This window comes from Saccopteryx leptura, chromosome 3 (assembly GCF_036850995.1).
Source record: "Saccopteryx leptura isolate mSacLep1 chromosome 3, mSacLep1_pri_phased_curated, whole genome shotgun sequence".
NCBI classification, from domain to species: Eukaryota; Metazoa; Chordata; class Mammalia; order Chiroptera; family Emballonuridae; genus Saccopteryx; species Saccopteryx leptura.
This window is the reverse complement of record NC_089505.1, coordinates 358,919,909-358,940,448: the sequence shown is the minus strand read 5'-3', so window position 1 is coordinate 358,940,448 and position 20,540 is coordinate 358,919,909. Positions and strand designations below refer to the sequence as shown.

Genomic DNA, 20,540 nt, shown 5'->3' with positions numbered 1-20,540 from the left:
ATGGCTGCCCATTTGGGCCCGCAGCTCTGTTGCTTGGCAACCAAGCCATTTTAGCACCTGAAGTGAGGCCATGGTGCCATCCTTAGTGCCCGGGACCAAATTGCTCAAACCATTTGAGCCATGGCTGCAGGAGGAGGAGAAAGAGAGAGTGGAAAGGGGGAGGGGTGAAAAAGCAGATGGTTGCTACTTCTGTGTGTGCCCTGATCCAGAACTGAATCTGGGACTTCTACACCCGGACCAGTGCTCTGCTGCTCAGGCCAGAGCTTTTGGTCATATTGAAATTTATATGGATGTATTATCATACTCAAATATCTCAAGAGCTGGTAACCAAGTCACATTTATCTTTGTATCTCAAGTGCCCAGTGGAGTATCTAGTATATGTTTATTTAACTTTTTGAAAATGATATATTTTTTCCTTTGGATTGAAAATAAATTTTCATTTATAGGTTATATTTATTTAGATCTGAATATAAACATTTGATGTATTTTATAGTTCAAAGTTATTATGATAGCAATGTGCCTTGGTTCTATCAACCAAGTTTTTATTAATAACAGTTAATCTAATTTTAGTTTAATAGCCTTAGCACGTAACTGGCCAGTTTTAGAGATGCCAGAATGTTGAGTAATCCCAAATGTTTCTAGATACTTTGCTATATTTACATTTCAAAGACAACTGAGAATATGATTTGGGAGACTTCTCTCTAGAGATATATTTAACTAGCTTTTTCTTCACTTTAAAGCATTTCACTTAATAAATTTAAAAAGAAAATTTCATTATACTCTTTTGACCTATCAAATTGGTATTATACTTGTGGAAATTGGGATTGTGTATGTGTTTTGGCTGCTTATTATAATATATATATATATAATTTTGAGTGTCTAGTAGTAAATCAACTAGACTTAGGCACAAGGTCAAAGAAATAAGACTAGACTCTTTAATTGAAAATCCTATTTCATCATTTGCTATTTGATTTTTATCATTTAAAATATTCTTTATTTTGCTTGATAACAAGAAGAAATCTGAAAGACCTAGGATATATACTGTTTTCCCTTGATTTTAGCCTTTGATAGTGGTTGTGGGTAGAATTTTTTTTGTTTTTTGTAGGTTTTTATGAACTGTTTATTAGCCTTCCTGGATTGGCTCATTATAAACAGTAATATTGAACTTTCATAATTTATGGATTATTTTTTAATTATATTATTTGTGGGTGTTACTGCCTAACAAAGAGGCTATAAAGTCACTGACACTGAACACATAACCAATTAGTTTAAGGGACTTTAATTTTTTGGTATGATATATAGCACTCAGAGCTTTAATGTTTATCTAAAAAAAAAGTCCTCAGTTGAACTGATGTTGACTATACCTTGGCAGTTTTATAGATTAATTAGAATAAAGTCTTTTAACTATCCCTAGCTTTTAATCTGTTTCACAGTCTGCCTTCAATTCTCTCAATCTGGAATTCTCTTCCTTTCCAGGTTAGTGGTCCTCAACTTCATTAACTAATGTTTATTGAGCATTTGCTTATGCACTAGGCATTCTGAAATGTGCTGAAGAAGCAAAAATGAGGCTAAATGTATAAAAACCATATAGGTATTAGTTCTTAGTTAGACTGCTGTTATCTCAGGTTATTCAGATTATATACTAGATAGATGAGGTAAAGTGTGCCTTGTGTAGAAGAAGGCAAAGTTATATATAAATCTTTTTTAAGTGAGACAGACAGACAGACAGGAAGGGAGAGAGATGAGAAGCATCAACTTGTAGCTGAGTCACTTTAGTTGCTCCGTGATTGCTTTTTATATGTGCTTTGACCATGGGGCTCAATCCAAGCCATTGTCCTCTGGCTCAAATCTTGGGCTCAAGTCAGCAAGCATGTGCTTTCAGATCAGCCACCTTTGGGCTCGAGCCAATGACAATGGGGTCTTGTCTATGATTCCACACTCAAGCTGGTGAGTCAGCACTTTAGCCAGAGACCTTGGGGTTTTGAACCTGGGTCGTCAGCATTCTAGGTCAACACTCTATCTGCTGTGTACCACCACCAGTCAGGCCAAGTTACATTTTGACTTAAATAAAATATATTTTTTTATAGTTTGTGAAAGCATTCAGGGATACTGGCATTGAGAGGAGGAAAAAGACTTTGCACATCTAATATAAATGAGATGATCACATTTTTCTAACATTTCTTTAAAAATTTATTTAGTGAGTAAGTAAAAATGACTAAATAGCTTCCCTGAAATTTGATTCAGGGAATTTTTTTTCTAATTTCTAATGTAGAAATCAATTTTATGATATCAGTCTTTAGGTGCAAGAGAGAAACAGATTGATGTCTATATCAATTAAATAGGTAAAACATGGTATTCATTAATATGTATTTACTTATTTGTTCAGCTGTTAACTGTATGTAATTTGTGTGTATGTTTCCAGTTAGAAAACACAAAAAGCCCTAACACAATTGTTTTACATGTTACATGTTTTTATTTTGTTTCTTTCTTAGTATAGCTTCTACCACGTAGCCAAACTTATAGCAGGAGCTGACTTTTGGCTATGGGGAATGGAAAGCAAATTCCAAAGCTTATCAGATCTATTTAGGAAACTTTAATCATATGGTCTTTTTTGTCATTTTAAAATTATAGAAATCTTAAAATATATTTTTCTGTTTTTGATGTTTTTCAGTATTCATCCACAATGCGATACCTTTCGTAGGGTTTGGCTTTTTGGATAATGCAATTATGATTGTTGCAGTAAGTTCTTTCTCTCACCCCTTCTATTTTGAGTTAATAAAAGAAATTTATGTGGTCTAAATTTTCCTAATAATTTGCATATTGTAGCTATAAAGTTTGCATTAACATCAGAATGAATGAAGCTTTTTATTTTACTATATTTTATGTTAATTAAACATAGCTCAGTTGGTAAAGCATGTACAAATAATAAGCACATTTTTTGGGTCTATATTACCCTGTTCTAGTTGCAACATTCTTATTAAAGAAAAAAGTATGTAAAATTTTCTGATGTTCCTTAATTGTATCAGCAGTACACATCACGTATATGTTATCTGATAGTTCCTTGTTTAATTTTCCCATGCAAAAATCTTTAAACCGTTTAACCAGAAGATGGCTAAGTGTCTTTGTTCTTTTTAGTGTTAAAGTTTTCTTTTGCTGTGGTCAATGTGAGGATGCTCTTTAAAAGTGTTTAGTCTCAGGGATGGCTTAGTTACCTTTTTTACTGTTGTGTGACATCTTTGTTAATAGATGCCAGTATTGGGTTCAGATGCTAAAGTCAGAAAAAAGTCCACGATTAAAATGCAGCTATTTTGAAACTACCCAGTGCCCTTTCCACTTCTCTTCATTGACTCGAACTTTAATAAAATTCTGTAAATTCTAGCTGTTGTGTAGGAGACTGCTGAAAAAAAGTAATCATTTCTTTTTCTTATTGAATGTGAGAAAAATACGTATGAGAAATGCAAGGTTTTGGTTTTTTGCTTTTGAGTATTTTGGAGGTTGTATGTACCAGTACAAATGGACATAAATAGAATATTTGGTTTCAAAATAGTAATAAAAGGATAATGTATATTGTATAGATTATTATTGGATAGTTTCTTTGCAGAGTAGTCTGCAAAAGCCTCTAAAATATAATTTCAAAATGCTAGTGTTTTGACTGATTTCAACATTTTATTAATATGTATATAAGAATCAAATTGGCAATTTATATATCTGTTAATGTTAGACACTTCTGAGTTGGTTAGACTATTTAAATAGTGAATGTAAGTCAAATCTAATTATAATAAAAACCTCATGATGGTGAATTTATAAGCTATAGTTAAGATTTGTTGTGTTTCTTGAATAAATCATCTGAATTAAAGTCTCTGTGGCAGCTTTGCACAGTGGCAGTATCATAGCCAATGAGGTTTATCCGATGTGCGATTATTGCTAATTAAAGTCTGTCTCTGGCAAATATTGATCTCAATTTTACATAATTCACTCAATTTTCTAGATTGTCTTATTGAGAGCTACTATCCCCCATACTGCCATCTTAATAATCATTTTTTTTTCTCAATAACACAGACCTTAAATATTCAAATGCTGAAAGATTAACCTTACTAGAGGGAAGTGTTAAGATGCTGTATTTTGCATAAAGAGGGGCTCAGGGATTTTGGAGAGAGATCAGAATAAGGAAACTGGATAGCTTTTTAGATTCTGAATAAGACCTGCACAGTATGGTCTTATCATTTTGAAATAAATATCTAAGGTAGCATATATCTGTGTTTAGATAGAGTTACCAATAAAACATAACACCCACATTCTAGAATCAAAGTATTGTAATATTGTTCACTATTCTGTGTGACTCAGGCCTATGTGTCATTATTAGTTGAAGTGAGACTAGACTCTTTTTGCGGCCAAGATGGTTGACTCCAATTTAGTAATATTTGTTTTTCCAGTTTACATTGAAATCCAAATTCAGGGCCTATCACCAGGCTATCATTTACATAATACTAAAATAAATATTTAAATCACTGGCTTTAATACTTGATTAAAAGTAATAAGCATGGCAAAAATATTATCCTGTAGTAATTGCAAACTAATTCAGGGACAGTGAAATTTTCCAAAGAGGCTTTGTAATACACTGCCAAGACTAAAATACATAAATAACTACAGAATTTATGAAAAGGGAAACATGTGATCATTATTATCATCAGAATTGTTTACCTTTTTAAAAAAAATACTGATTGTCTTCTAACATTGTGGGACAGCTATGTCTGTTTTAAGACAGTAAGTTATTTGATTCTGCTTTTTTTTTCTTTCTTCCTTTTTCTTTCTTTTTAGGTGAGAGGAGGAGAGATAGACAGATTCCCACATGTTCCCTGACTAGGATCCACCCAGCAACCCCATCTGGGGCCAATGCTCGGGTACCGAGCTATATTTAGCACCTGAGGCTGATGTGCTCCAACGGAGCTGTCCTCAGCGCTCAGGGCCAAGCTAGAACCAGTTGAGTCACTGGCTACATGAGAGGAAGGGGGAGAGGAAGGGTAGGGATACAGATGGTTGCTTCTCTGGTGTGCCGTGGGATGTATATATGCCAGGCTGATGCTCTATCCACTGAGCAACTAGCCAGGGCCAGTTCTGCTTTTCTCTTTTGTCATACATAGACATTTGATATCTTCCTCTTCTGGTTAGGCATATTCTCTGTGCTGCTACTACCCTATTTGTAGTAATAAAAATAAATTTGCATATAACTTCTTGTAGTAGATTTGACCGTTATTCTTGACTGCTATTCTTACTAAGCTTTTGGTTTGATAGTTTGTTTGTTTGTTTGTTTGTTTGTTTGTTTTAGTGAAAGAAGGGGAGGCAGAGACAGACTCCCACATGTGCCCCTACCGGGATCCACCTGGAAGCCCACTAGGGGGTGATGCTCTGCCCATCTGGGGCCCTTGCTCCATTGCAACTGGAGTCATTTTTTTAGTCTGAGACAAGGCCATGGAGCCACCCTCAGTGCCTAGGGCCAACTTGCTCTAATTGAACCATGGCTGCAGAAAGGGAGGAAGAGGAGGGAAGAAGAGGAGAGAGAGAGAAAGAGGATGAGTGAGAGAGAGAGAGAAAGAGAGAGAGCGGGAAGGAGAGGAATGGAGAAGCAGATGGGCACTTCTCTTGTATGCCCTGACCAAGAATTGAACCTAGGACTTCCACGTGTTGGGCCAACGCTCTACCACTAAGCCAATCGACTAAGGCCAGTTCCATAGTATTTTAATTATATTTTTGTTATTGTGATTGTTTTTTGGTAACTTAATGGATTTTTGGATTCTTTTTCTTTCAGTTTTATTAGGATAGACTCTATTAGAATTCTAGAGTAGATTAATTGTATTAAGGTGTTGAACCAGGTATAACTTGAAGACAACTAGTATTAAATTTGTTTGTAATTTCTAACTCACCTGTTAGGGTGAAATTTGATGTAACTATGGAATAAAGTAAAGAAATGGATAGTCTGTTGCCTTCAAACTGACTTTAGCTTTATATGAGGCTTTTTATGCTATCAGAAGGACCTTTATTTTCTTGTAATTTAATCAAATGATTAATCACATACTTTTTAAATACACATATTGCAAAAGACTCTTCTTGGGTCATTACTAGTGATTATTGCCATTAAAGATGCTGTACTTAATTTTCATACGCTCTGTCAGGTACTTCTCTTCTATATTAAAGCTCCAGTCTTGTTTTGTTTTTGTATCCATATATAAAGATACACATCTTTATTCTTTGTCCCTGTCAAGTTTTTGTTTCCTTCTTCAGAAACTTCTTTCTTTGAGTACCTTTACAACCTTGTCATTTTAAGTGCCCGGGAGACTTTTGTGCAGGCTGTTAGGACCATACTCTATAAGAATTGATTTTAAAGGGGTGGAGCCAAAAGGCCTAAGGGAAAGAAAATGGAAGAAAACTTAACTCAGCTCGTCTTCAGTTTTATAAATAATTGATTAATGCAATATTTCTACACACAGATAGGGCATTTTTTTCTTCTCCACAAATATTAAGAATTAGAAAACTTTCAAGCATTAGTGTTCAAGAGAGCTTGAAAATCAAGTCCATTTATGGTAGCATTGGCCAGGGGTTAGAACTGGACTAGCACAATAGATTGTAGGATTTCTTCCTTACTCTGTGTAATAACCCACTAGAATAGTTTAATCTTTACATCAGTTCCTTCTCCTTAAAGTAGAAGTGAACATATGAGCGCCTTTTTTCTTCAGAGAAATGGGATAGATATAGAAATTCAAACTGAATAAATAAATGCTGTGGAAATACAGCTCTGTTGTATTAAATGCTGTTGTTACTTGTAGATGAATCAGATAGTCTCAGTACTTAATGGCGAAAGAACTAAGCTTTATTATAAAAATAACATTTGAAGTTTATGATATTTTGGGTCCCTAGAAACTGATGCAGTCTGTCTTTTTAATCTTTTATAGGATAAATAACAATAGCATAGATGTAGCATTCACAATTTAAAATTTAGGTGAGTTTGTTGTCTTTGTGCTCAAAGAGCTTTAAAGCACCTTTCTTTGTGATGAGAAAATATAAATCATTGATTTGAGGAAGGGGGAAGGGGAGAGAGAGAGCAGCATCAATTCGTTGTTCCACTTAGTTCCATTCAGTTGTGTTCTCATTGATTGCTTCTCGTACATGTCCTAACTGGGGATCAAACCCGTGACCTCAGCACGCCAGGATGACACTTTACCCACTAAGTCACCTTGGCCAGGGCCTCCGAGATTCTTAATCATGAATTGTATATATGTTACTGTTTTTTATATTTTTGAGAGTCTAGTTTAAATGAAAAAAAATTGATGCTATTTCTGCATGGATGCATAAACTTAATAATTAAATGAATTACTATATTGTATGTGCATATTTCTGCCTATTTTCATATATGATTTTGCTACTATAACATGTTTGACTATTTGATCATTTTTTATTAATGCTTTGCTATTTTTTTTAGTCCCTAGAGCTTTACTATTTTAAAATTAATTTCTTTGTAATCATTTTCAGGGAACCCATATTGAGATGTCTATTGGAATTATTTTTGGAATTTCAACTATGGCAGGTATTTAATAATATATTATTATTCTATTGTCTATATATTTATTTATTTATTTATTATTATTATTTTTTTTCATTTTTCTGAAGCTGGAAACAGGGAGAGACAGTCAGACATACTCCCGCATGCGCCCGACCGGGATACACCCGGCATGCCCACCATGGGGCGACGCTCTGCCCACCAGGGGGCGATGCTCTGCCCATCCTGGGCGTCACCATGTTGCGACCAGAGCCACTCTAGCGCCTGAGGCAGAGGCCACAGAGCCATCCCCAGCGCCCGGGCCATCTTTGCTCCAGTGGAGCCTCGGCTGCGGGAGGGGAAGAGAGAGACAGAGAGGAAGGCGCGGCGGAGGGGTGGAGAAGCAAATGGGCGCTTCTCCTGTGTGCCCTGGCCGGGAATCGAACCCGGGTCCTCCGCACGCTAGGCGGACGCTCTACCGCTGAGCCAACCGGCCAGGGCCTATTGTCTATATATTTAAAAAACATTTGAGTAAGTTAGGTTTAGAAGAGGATAATTTATTTGAATGAGTTTAGTCATTGAAATGTCTATTAGTTTATCTCCTAAATCCTATTTGTTTCTTAATTTTGTGTATGTACCCCTTTTTTTTTCCTAAGAAATTTTAGATACTTTATGTGAGTCAGTGGGTAACAATAATCTACTATATTGACTACATTTAGAAAGTTTTTCTTTTAATTACTGGTTACCTTGAAACCTTTCTACCCTTTTTATCTATTAAGTTATTTATTTTTCAAGTTGGGTAGAAAAATAAAGGAAAAAAATATAGGATGGAAAATCCTGTTTGTTTCTATCTTCTTTCCTCCCAATTAACAGTCTGTTCTTCGTGATGGTAACATTTGGGGATAGTTCTCTGTGTGTTGTATACTAGAGCATATGAAGTAGATGAATTCGTGAAAGAGGCATTTCTTCTTGATTTTCTTGAATTTCAGAGAAATTCAAATACTCTTTCAAATATCCAAATATCCCTTAACAAGTATTATATGAGAGTTACAACTATTAAATATTATATGTATGTTTTAATATTAAAATCAAAATGGAAACTGGCTGCCACAGCAGAAATAAAACTATTCCTTCATGGAGGTAGAATGCTGTAATTGCTGACGAATATGAAATCTTGAGATTCAGAGCTGTCCTATGAGTTACTGTGGATATTGGGTTTTTTTTAGTTTGAGAAATGTGGTAATGCTTCCAAACCAGTGCTTTATTGATTACACAGTGATGTATTAGAATGATTTTGATGACTTCCATGTAACAATGCACTTGTCCATTTTTTTCACTTTTCTAGCTGCTGCTTTGGGAAATCTTGTGTCAGACTTAGCTGGACTTGGGTAGGTCCATTCATTTGTTCATGTGTGCCTGTGTGTACTGACTTCCTCTCTTTCTCTTCTCCATTCTCCTTGAAATGAGAAGACTTAAAAGAGACATTTATTTTTTAGTATGTTTTAGAATTAAATTTAAAATTTCTAAGTCAGTCATACTAACTCTTTTGTATGCATCAAATATAGCTGCCTGGGTCGCACCCTAGTCATACAGAATTAATGTTTCTATATGTCAGGGCCCTGACATTTGTGTTTAATAATCTTCTCAAACAGTTCTTACATTTGCAAAAAAATTTTTTTAAAACTATCATAATGTAAGCAAAACTAAGAGTTTATATTTTAAAATTTTAATAGACATTTCCAAGGCTGACACAGGATTAAAACTAAGAAACTACCATTATCCCACCCCTCCCTCCTGCCACTAAGCCCAAAGGATAGGAGATAGGGCTCAGAGGTGAGGATACAGACTGGGCATACTTTCTAGAGGAAAGACCTTTGCAAGGAAGTGATGGCCAAAAGCATACGTGCATTTGGCCAGTTTTTGCCCTTTTACTCCATGTGGCAGGAATGATGAAACAAACTGAGGACGTCTACGTAGAAAAGGCCAGTTTTCTCTCTACTTTTACACTTCTCTTCAAGTAGCAATTGGACTAGGCTGCTTCCTGAGCTTGGGGAAGCTTGGAAAGTATAAAGTAGACTACATTGGCATTAATTGTGGTGATAAACACGGTCTCTTTCCCAGTTTGGTTCTGTTTCTTCTTTCCTTGGTTCATTGGATTGCTAAGTTTTGAAATTTGGATTTGGGGCTAATGGAAGTCTACTTAGCCCTGTAATCTAGGCAAAGACAGCTTTATAAGTGATCTAACCCTAGGTATTAGATTTTTGCACTGGAGTTGAGGCCAAGGCAAAAATTTTATATTCCTGAAATTTCTAGCATAAATCTGTAATGGTGCTACCCCTGAAACATTCCATTTCCCAGTTTCCAACATTAAGGTTAATAATTGTATTATAGCTGCTATGATAGCTTTCTATATTTAATAGAACCAAATGACCTAACAGATTTTAAGGTCATGTAGTTTTAGATTCATCATAAGGCATTTTTAGTTAGATATAAAGATTTTGTTGGGAGACTTTAAGAACTATTTTTTTCTCTGCCTTTAAAAAATATCATTAAAAATACCAAATACTACATTTTATCAGTTCTTAGAGGCACAGTTTTTTAGACCTAACATGTCTGACATTGGGATCTATCTCAAAATTGATGGTATACATAGATTAATTGACTTTTTTTTTATTTCTTTCAGTTCATAAGTAAGATTGTATCCAATAAGTGATGGTAACTTAGAATTAATTCTTGAGATTATCCTGGAAATTCTAGGCTGTTTTTCATATTATATATATCTGATACATTTTGGAAATTTGTGCTTTATGATAACAGTTATTTATGTAATATTTTAAAGTGCTTTACTTTGAGTTTAGAATAAGTGCAGACATTGTTAATAGCTGTAAAAAAAGTTTATATACCTTGAATTGATCTTTTCAAAGTAATGGTAGAGAATAAGTTCTCTAAGTCAATTAATTTACCTACATATTAAATATAGTAATATAAACATAGTTTTAAACTGGATATATTTATACACAATAAAAAAATGAAAGTTAATGAAAATGTTTATACCATTTCTAGAGTGCCAAATAAATTACAAAGATAAAATTATTTTGTTTCTGTAATGATTAGTTCTTTACTATCTGAGGACATTTGTATGTCTCTTGAACAATTTATATTCTGTCCTCATGTATTTTTAAAGACTTGCAGGCTACGTTGAAGCTTTGGCTTCCAGGTTAGGCCTGTCAATTCCTGATCTCACACCAAAGCAAGTTGACATGTGGCAAACGCGTGTTAGTACACATTTGGTAAGTACTTTATATGGTTTATGGCAATGACTTTGGGTAGCCCAGAGCAAGTTCAGTCCCTTGAGAAGTTTGAGACTAAAACTGATTTGAGTGGAGTTTTTAACACAAATTGTTCAAGCCTTGCAAGTTTTGAGAGGAAGAGTAATTTTATTGACTTATTTTTTTGTAGATGTACTAGATTTTTAAAAAATTATTTATATGATTCAGTTAATCTTGAAGTATCAGTTATGTATTAGACATAAAATGAATAATAAACTACAGTTATTTTTGTGGGTTGTTTAGGTAGAGAACCAGACATTTAAACAAATTATAATTTAGTGTAACATGCAGTAATGGAATTATATGTACACTAGATATAGCAATAGCACAGGTAAGAAAATTAACACTTGTGCAAAGAAATTTCTTTTGGTAAGGAGATTTCTTGGTAATTATTAGATGTAAGATGATATTTATTATTGGTGAGACATTTACTAGGTGAACAAGAGAATCCCAAATACATTGACTAGCAAGTAGAAAGCATGGTAAAGCAGGGTGTGTTACAGGAATACCAGAAGTTAGGTATTGCTGGGATATAATACGTAGTAGTTGTGGACAGAAGCAGTGGTAGGAAACAGCATTGGGTGACTAAGGATGGATCAGACAGGGAAGACATTTTTCTGTCCATGTATAAACTGTGCTAACAGCTTGAACCTCATAATGGGTGATGGAGTGGTATTTTAACTAGGAAGGAGACTGGATGGACCACAGTGCCACTAGTTAAATCAAGAAGAGGAGGAAGGGCCTAACCTGTGGTGGCGCAGTGGATAAAGCGTCAACTTGGAACACTGAGGTCCCTGGTTCAAAACCCTATACTTGCCTGGTCAAGGCACATATGGGAGTTGATGCTTCCTGCTCTTCCCCTTTCTCTCACTCTTTCTCCTCTCTAAAGTGAATAAATTAAAAAAAAAAGAAAAACAAAAGAAGAGGAGGAAGGGCCCTGGCCCGTTGGCTCAGCAGTGGAGCATCGGCCCGGCATGTGGAAGTCCCAGATTTGATTCCTGGCTAGGGCACACAGGAGAAACGCCCATCTGCTTCTCCACCTCTCCCCCTCTCCTTCCTCTCTGTCTCTCTCTTCCCCTCCTGCAGCCAAGGCTCCATTGGAGCAAAGTTGGCCCAGGCGCTGAGGATGGCTCCAAGGCTTCCACCTCAGGTGCTAGAATGGCTCCAATTGCAGCGAGGCAATGACCCAGAGGGGCCGAGCATTGCCCCCTGGTGAGCATGCCGGATGGATCCTGGTTGTAAGGGAAGAGAATGAGTACTGTTTTGGACACGTTGAATTTGAGATGTTAGTAGGACTCTTGAGTAGTGACACCTAGTAGGCATTGGGATTAAAGGTCCAGAGTTAGAGAGGTCTGAGTTAGAGATATGGGTGTTACCATTCATTCAGCAGATATTTATTGTTTACTGCTGTATGCAAGGTACAGATCTAGGCATTTTGAATGTATTGGTTAACAAAACAAGATCCTTTTTTGGGGGGGAATCTTAACTTTCTAGCAGCATGAGAGAAGAGGAACAGTATAAAAACCTGACAAATAGTTCGCAGTGTTATGGAATTAAAGACAAGCAGGAAAGCGAGCAGAGTGAAAGAGGGCGGGAGTGCTGGGACGGAGACAGGCTGCAGTAGTGAATAGGATGATCACTGCGGCCTCACTGAAACGGTCCGTGGTCGGGAAAACCACGTGAGAAGGTGGTAGTATAGGACGGTGGTTCTCTATGTGTGATGCCAGGACCAGCAGGATCGCCATTAGCTGGGAATTTTCTAGATGTGCAAATTCTCAGGCTCTACCTTAGACCATCTATTGCTGTATAAAAAATTGTGTGTGTGTGTGTCCATATCGTGCTATTTGTTTTTTTTGTTTGTTTGTTGTTTTTTTTACAGAGACAGAGAGGGAGTCAGAGAGAGGGATAGACAGAGACACACAGACAGGAACGGAGAGATGAGAAGCATCAATCATTAGTTTTTTGTTGCACATTGCGACACCTTAGTTGTTCATTGATGGCTCTCCCATATGTGCCTTGAACACGGGCCTTCAGCAGACCAAGTAACCCCTTGCTCGAGCCAGCGACCTTGGGCCCAAGCTGGTGAGCTTTTGCTTAAACCAGATGAGCCCACGCTTAAGCCAGCAACCTCAGGGTCTTGAACCTGGGTCCTCGACATCCCAGTCTGACGCTCTCTCCACTGCACCACCACCTGGTCAGGCCATATCCTGCTATATGTAGATAAATTGAAATGAGACTAGCTAGCTAACATCAATCAGTCAAGATTTGTTGAGGAATAAGGATATAACATTCTAGCAATTTGGCTTAATGTATTAACACTACAGTTGGGATCAAGAGAAGATTATTTTCTTGGGCTCTGCTCTTCTCACATAATTGATAATTCTGTTTTCTTCCTATATTATAAGCAGGTCCATACATATATATTTGTGTGTATGTGTTTTGTTAAAACCCCCTAAGCATAGGGATTCTATTCCCTAGTTGTTGACTCTACTTGTTTTATGTTAGGATCAAATCTTCTATTCTGTAACATAATATTTGGTTGTAAACAGCCTATAGAGTTGAGGTTAGTGAGCAGGCCACCTAGTTATGTTATAAGCTAACTCTGAAATTCACCCATAATAGAATGTATGCCAATACACACATGCATGCAGTTTCTAACTGACATACACTTGTATTTTAAAACCTCATGTTTAGTTTTCTTTTTCTTTTTTTTTTTTTTTTTTTCTTTTTCATTTTTCTGAAGCTGGAAACAGGGAGTGACAGTCAGACAGACTCCCGCATGCGCCCGACCGGGATCCACCCGGCACGCCCACCAGGGGCGGTGCTCTGCCCCCCAGGGGGCGATGCTCTGCCCATCCTGGGCGTCGCCATATTGCGACCAGAGCCACTCTAGCGCCTGAGGCAGAGGCCACAGAGCCATGCCCAGCGCCCGGGCCATCTTTTGCTCCAATGGAGCCTTGGCTGCGGGAGGGGAAGAGAGAGACAGAGAGGAAAGCGCGGCGGAGGGGTGGAGAAGCAAATGGGCGCTTCTCCTATGTGCCCTGGCCGGGAATCGAACCCGGGTCCTCCGCACGCTAGGCCGACGCTCTACCGCTGAGCCAACCGGCCAGGGCATGTTTAGTTTTTTTGTTGTTTGAAACTCTGAAAATATTTTCTTGCAGGATAATATTACAGATGTACTCAAGTCTTCGGTTAGCTCCAGTTTAGTTAACTATCGGGCCTCATGTCATTAGGCTTGATAATATTATATATACTATAGTACTGCTCTTAAAATGGAAAAATATGTTTTGGGGCCTGGATCAGGGAGCCAGAAAGGATAGCCCATTTTTTTCTTCTTCTCTGCCCTGTTGACTTTATGCCCCATTGGGATATTGGGTGGGGACTCACTGACTGGCATTCATAAAGGTGGGGGAAACGTCTTGGTTTTCATGGATGATAGTAATAGGCATTCTAACAGCAAGGGCATTTTATGTACTCAGGGAAGTCAGGAATCTAAAGTAGAAAATAGTCTTCTCTATAACTGTGTATAAATAAATACAAACATCATCTAAGGTCAAAATAAGGATTTTTTCCCCTGTCTACTGACATTAAAATATACGTACATAATTTTTAGCCTGACCAGGCGGTGGTGCAGTGGATAGAGCATCGTACTGGGATGCGGAGGACCCAGGTTCAAGACCCCGAGGATGCCAGCTTGAGCGCAGGCTCATCTGGTTTGAGTAAAGCTCACCAGCTTAGACCCAAGGTCGCTGGCTCAAGCAAGGGGTTACTCAGTCTGCTAAAGGCCCGCGGTCAAGGCACATATGAGAAAGCAATCAATGAACAACTAAGGTGTCGCAACGAAAAACTGATGATTGATGCTTCTCATCTCTCTCCCCTCCTGTTTGTCTGTGCCTATCTATCCCTCTCTCTGTCTCTGTAAAAAAAAAAAAAAAAAAAAAAATATATATATATATATATATGTGTGTGTGTGTGTGTGCATATATATATATATATGTACATAATTTTAATGTGTTTTCTACTTGAATATTTCTTTGATGTTATTTTGTTAATTTGATAAAAAAAATTTCCTGGTTGCTTTTTTTTTTTTTTTAATATAATTTTATTTTTTTAATGGGGTGACATCAATAAATCAGGATACATATATTCAAAGATAACAAGTCCAGGTTATCTTGTCGTTCAATTATGTTGCATACCCACCACCCAAAGTCAGATTGTCCTCTGTCACCTTCTATCTTGTTTTCTTTGTGCCCCTCCCCACCCCCTATCCCTCTCCCATTCCCCCCTCCCCCCCGTAACCACCACACTCTTATCAATGTCTCTTAGTTTCACTATTATGTCCCACCTACGTATGGAATAATACAGTTCCTGTTTTTTTCTGATTTACTTATTTCGCTTCGTATCATGTTATCAAGATCCCACCATTTGGCTGTAAATGTTCCGATGTCATCATTTCTTATGGCTGAGTAGTATTCCATAGTGTATATGTGCCACATCTTCTTTATCCAGTCATCTATTGATGGGCTTTTTGGTTGTTTCCATGTCCTGGCCACTGTGAACAATGCTGCAATAAACATGGGGCTGCACGTGTCTTTACGTATCAATGTTTCTGAATTTTTGGGATATATACCCAGTAGAGGGATTGCTGGGTCATAAGGTAGTTCTATTTTCAGTTTTTTGAGGAACCACCATACTTTCTTCCATAATGGTTGTACTCCTGGTTGCTTTGAACTTGAAATATCCTTTGTTCTAGAATCGTGTGTGTGTGTGTGTGTGTGTGTGTGTGTGTATGTGTTTGTGTGTGCTTTTTTTAATTAAGTGAGAGGTGGGGAAGCATAGACTCCTGCATGTGCCCTGATCAGGATCCACCCAGCAGGTGCCTACCAGACAATACTGTGCCTGGCTGTGCCACAGTTGCATTGCTCGGCAATGAGGCCGAAGCCATGGAGCCATCCTCGGCACCTGGGGTCAACTTTTGCTCGAACCTCTGAAGCCATGGCTGTGGTAGAAGATAGAGAAATATGGGGAGGAGGAGAAGCAGATGGTCCTTTCTCTTGTGTGCTCTGACTGGGAATCGAACCTGCATCTTCCACATGCCCTGCCGACACTACCGCTGAGCCAACCGGCCAGGGCCAGCTTATTTTTATATTTGTTATTATGATAAAAAGATATGTAGTCACAGTTAAATTTTATAGTACATAGTAATTTTTATCATAGATACTTAAACAAAGGATTCCTCTTACAGAGATAAAATAACTTTCAAAAATGTTTTCTTTTGTTTCCTTAGGGCAAAGCTGTTGGGGTGACTATTGGCTGCATTCTAGGAATGTTTCCTTTGATTTTCTTTGGAGTAGGTGAAGAAGATGAAAAACTGGAAAAGAAAAATTAACCCTCTTAGAGTACCTATAAAAAGATGTAAACTAATGTACCTCAATTATTAAATATGCTGTCACAACATTTAGGAATTAAGACAGTAACAATGTATAGATATGGGATCAAATAATTCAGCATGTATTATGGAAAACACTAACTTATTGTGGCTTGGTTTTCTTAGGACATCTTTTTAAAAAAACAACTGTTTTAGTATCATTTCATGTAAATTGTTAAAAAGCATTTTCATCAATGGCAGTCAGTGTTTTACCTTTTCTTCTTTCTTTATATATCCAAATATCATTTAAGTATCAATCACTGACGTACTGTACTGACTTCAGGTTTGCTTATTTGTTACTTAACGCTTACATGCATGGAAGCATTTTCTGCTGTTGTGTTCCCTGTGGTTACAATTCAACCTTAAGATTTTTCCAAATTACTTAAGATGTTTAATATCAGTTGAAGATTTTTTACTCTTCCTGGAAACATCAATTTTGTACTGTTACCACATAAACGTTCACAGTCATGTAATTAGTCATTTCTTTTACTCCCACGTCTATCCAAAACGAATGCAGACTTGAACTATTTTAAGTTTCTGTTATTCATTTTAATTTCCTAACCTTGCTGTCTCAAGTGCCAGACATCAAACATACGTAGCAATCGTTTGGTCTCCTCACTACATAAAACCATATATGTTAAGTGCATTATTTTGAATTTATTTGTTTACTTTTAATTTCTCAATTTTGTATAATTACATGGTGGGTTTTGACCCTGAGAGGAAGAAAGTATTAAGTATTATTTTAGGGTCTTTTTAATAGTGATTATGGAATTAGAGTGAACTAAGGAGTTTGACATGATACTTGGAAATTAAGAGATTAAAAAAATTTTTTTAGATAAATAGAAAATTGGAACTGTCAAGAAGGTTTATGGTATAAGTGGTGAAGTTGAAAGATGTTTGTACGGTTAATGAGATATAAATTATATTGTTTGGAAAAGATTTTCCCCCAAAAGTGTCTTCTCTTGTGAATTGAATGAGTGAATACTACCCACTCATAATCCTGATGTTGTATCTTGGTTAGTGAATTTTATTTCTGCATAACTTCTTTTGAGGTAAAAACTAAATATTTAATATTTTGCTTTTTGCTATACATTGTCTAATAATCAAAAGTTACATGAGTTGAACTCCTTTCTCCCGTTTTTGTTTTTTTGGGGGGTTTTTTGGTCTTTTTTTCTTTTTGTGTGTGTGGTATTTAAATTACGTTCTAGGTTAAAGTTTCATATTTCCAGTCTTGTATATCTGACTGAAGTGTAACAGAATAGGAGTCATGAATTTTAACTGTATGAACCTTTGACTTTGTTAGCATGTGGCTTGTTACACAGGCTAAACATGGAGGAGAAAAACGGAAATTAAAATTACTGTTTTGGCCGCTGAAATTATTTATGTTGGTAAGTAGGTGCAAAAGAAGGAAACTTATAGAATGACTGTATTTACAGCTCCATATTTAAAAGTTATATTTCCATATATTTACTTTGGGCTCTTTTGTTCAGAGGAGCTGATTTTCCTGCAAGGTAATTTATCATAAATTCTCCTCAGTACACTTTAAAATAATTTAATGCTATCCTTTAATTATAGATTTTTTTTTGAAGGAAAGAAATAAACCATAATTATAAAAATAATTATATACCATTATTATATGTCAACACAATAGTCTCATTTAATCAGATTAGAATTATAGAATTTGGTATCTTAAACAGAATTGTGGTTTATATCTTCCACATAATACTATACACACAAAACAATTATTTTTATTATTCCAGACGAGAGTATTCAAGTGCTGTTCAAAAAAGTGTTTTGTAAATGTTTACGCGCTTTTGTCCCTAACTTGTATATTTCAGTTTTTTCTGTTTTCTGAAAAAAGCATTTATTGTGGTGCTTACATTTTTTTCTTATTAAATCCCATATCCAGAAACCTTGCCTGTGAATTTAGAAAGGGCTTGTGATTATTTGTTTTTTGTTTGTGTGTTTTTCCGTTGAAAATAACCCAGTCCTACAGAATCTTTCACTTTAGTTGAACCTCAACAGAATTATTTAAGATGTGAAATCATGTAACATAAAATCTTCATTTTGAAAAATATTTTAAATTATGGACACAATAAAAAATTTGCATCATTGAGGAAATTACTTTTCAAAAAATGGCACCCTTTTGTCCTTTAACCTAAGATACAGCTTTTTTTCAAGATCTTATTCTACATTAATATGGTAAATTGATTTCTGAAAAAAATTACCTTATGTAACTGTTAATTTGTTGCTTGTCACAAGGAACCTTATTTCAGATTGAAACTGGAATTCTTTTTCACAATAGTTATTTCTTTATTGGGAGCACTATAACTATGGTTAAATGCAACGTGAGCTTCTTTTTAGTACTGTTTGTTTAAAATTTACATTGTCCATGTATTATGATATATTGACTTCTTGATGCATGTAAATTGGGTGCATTTTGTTGCCATTGTATGTTAAATTGTGACCAATGTTTTTACAAAAGAATTGAACAACAACAAAAAAACATCTTTTAAGAAATTTGGAATGTGGTTTTGATTTTGAAATTTGATTTTCTTCCTAATCTCAGAAGGTCCCAGTTATTGTGTCACTAAAGGAAATAGGATTACTAGACTCAGATTTGTTACAGAGTTGCAGTAATGTTACCGAGACAGTAAAATGGAACTTTTTATCACCTTACCAAAATCCACACTTCTGATACAACACAACAGATTATGAAAGAAGAATGATCCCATATGGAGATAATTTATTTTTAAGAAGATGTCACAAAAAGCTTTAGAGAGATTGGCATAAATGACACCGATGGGCATTTACGGCAGAGACACCCAAGCCTTCTACATTATAACACCTCATTTACTTTGCTCCGTTTCTAGAAGGTAAACTTTGAGTGTAATGAAAATTTATCTTTTTATAGCAAAAGTCTGAACCATTTTGAAGTAAATCTTTCTAATTTTAGAGTTATATTTTCCTGTCATCTTAAAAGAGTGTATGAAATGCACTGTCACCTTTTTCTTAGTGACTAAGCATCATTTTCATGGACACAGATACTGTGTTGTAAAGCAGTGGTACCTTGGGAATCTGGTCTTTTCTCTCATTTTCCTCCCACTTTTTGGCCGCTCTCACTTCTGGCAACTGCTTTGTCTCTCATTTTCTGCTTCTTGGCTGTATAGACTTAGGAACTAGATAGCCAGTTTTATCATCAATTATTTGGGAAGTATTAATAAATTGGTTATGGAGCCTGAGTGACATGATGATGATGATGATGATGACCTTGCATACTGTGTGAAAAGTGTTGATTTTTTTCTTGGGTGATAAGAGAAGTAATAGATAAATGGGAAAAAGTGAACGTTGAAAATTCATTCTTATAGACCCTGGCTGGTTGGCTCAGTGATAGAGTGTCAACCTGGTGTGTGGAAGTCCTGGGTTTGATTCCCAGTCAGGGCACAAAGGAGAAGTGACCATCTGCTTCTCTCCTCCCCTTCCTCCTTTTCTCTCTCTCTCCCTCTCTCTCTCTCTCTCTCTTCTCCTCCCACAGCCATGGCTCGATAGGTTCAAGCACATTGGCCCTGGGTGCTTAAAATAGCTCGCTTGTGAGCATCGGCCCCAGATGGGGGTTGCCTGGTGGATCCCAGTCAGGGCGCATGCGGGATTCTGTCTCCCCATCTCCTGTCCTCTCACTTAAATTTTAAAAAATAAAAAGAAATAGAAAGAAAATGCATCATTGTAAATGGTAGAAAAGATATATCTAAAACATTTAAAGGCAGTCTCCAAAGCAGGCAAAAGCAAATAGTAACTATCAACGAGCCATCAGAATATCTTAATTATTGCATTTTTATAGCAGAATAGGTAAGGGCAATACATTTCCCAATTTTGTAAACAAGAAAAGTTGCAAAGCTGTATAAACAGCGAGACCTTTAAATACAACTTTTCTGATTCCAAATTCAAGACTCATTTATTTTTCCTTCAAATTTTATAAGATTACATTATGGAGTGGAGGGGGTAGATAACTTAGGGATTTTATATTCACAATATAAACATTCTGGTGTTTGGTACCATGCTTTCCATATTTATATTCCCTGCATAGAAAACAAATGTTTTTAGAAGAACAATGCTTGAGGTACTTACATAAACTTTCCTCCTTTATTTCAAGTCATTTCTATTTCCAAGCAGTTAGAATTGAAGAGAAATAGTATGTTGTAAAACAGCTCTGCCAAAAGCTTAGTCAAACCCTTTAGTCTTTTCTAGAAATTAC

The 20,540-nt window shown here is 36.3% G+C and overlaps 1 protein-coding gene and 2 non-coding genes across 4 annotated transcripts in view; 2 read left to right on the top strand and 1 right to left on the bottom strand.

Moving 5' to 3' along the window:
* The window catches only part of TMEM65 (transmembrane protein 65), a 45,272-nt gene extending 26,099 nt beyond the window's left edge, over window positions 1-19,173 (top strand). For both annotated transcript variants that reach the window (XM_066379450.1, XM_066379451.1), the window contains 5 exons: window positions 2,672-2,739; window positions 7,525-7,579; window positions 8,877-8,919; window positions 10,716-10,821; window positions 16,148-19,173. In XM_066379450.1, the coding sequence (XP_066235547.1) occupies window positions 2,672-2,739; window positions 7,525-7,579; window positions 8,877-8,919; window positions 10,716-10,821; window positions 16,148-16,249 (374 nt within the window). In that variant the 3' untranslated portion in view covers window positions 16,250-19,173. The remainder of the gene's footprint in view (window positions 1-2,671; window positions 2,740-7,524; window positions 7,580-8,876; window positions 8,920-10,715; window positions 10,822-16,147) is intronic.
* On the top strand, window positions 3,868-4,003 carry LOC136401843 (U4 spliceosomal RNA). The gene has a single exon (XR_010750775.1). It is a non-coding gene; the product is annotated as a U4 spliceosomal RNA (small nuclear RNA).
* TRNAA-AGC (transfer RNA alanine (anticodon AGC)) lies at window positions 7,957-8,032 on the bottom strand. The gene has a single exon. It is a non-coding gene; the product is annotated as a tRNA-Ala (tRNA).
* Window positions 19,174-20,540: the final 1,367 nt, after the last annotated feature.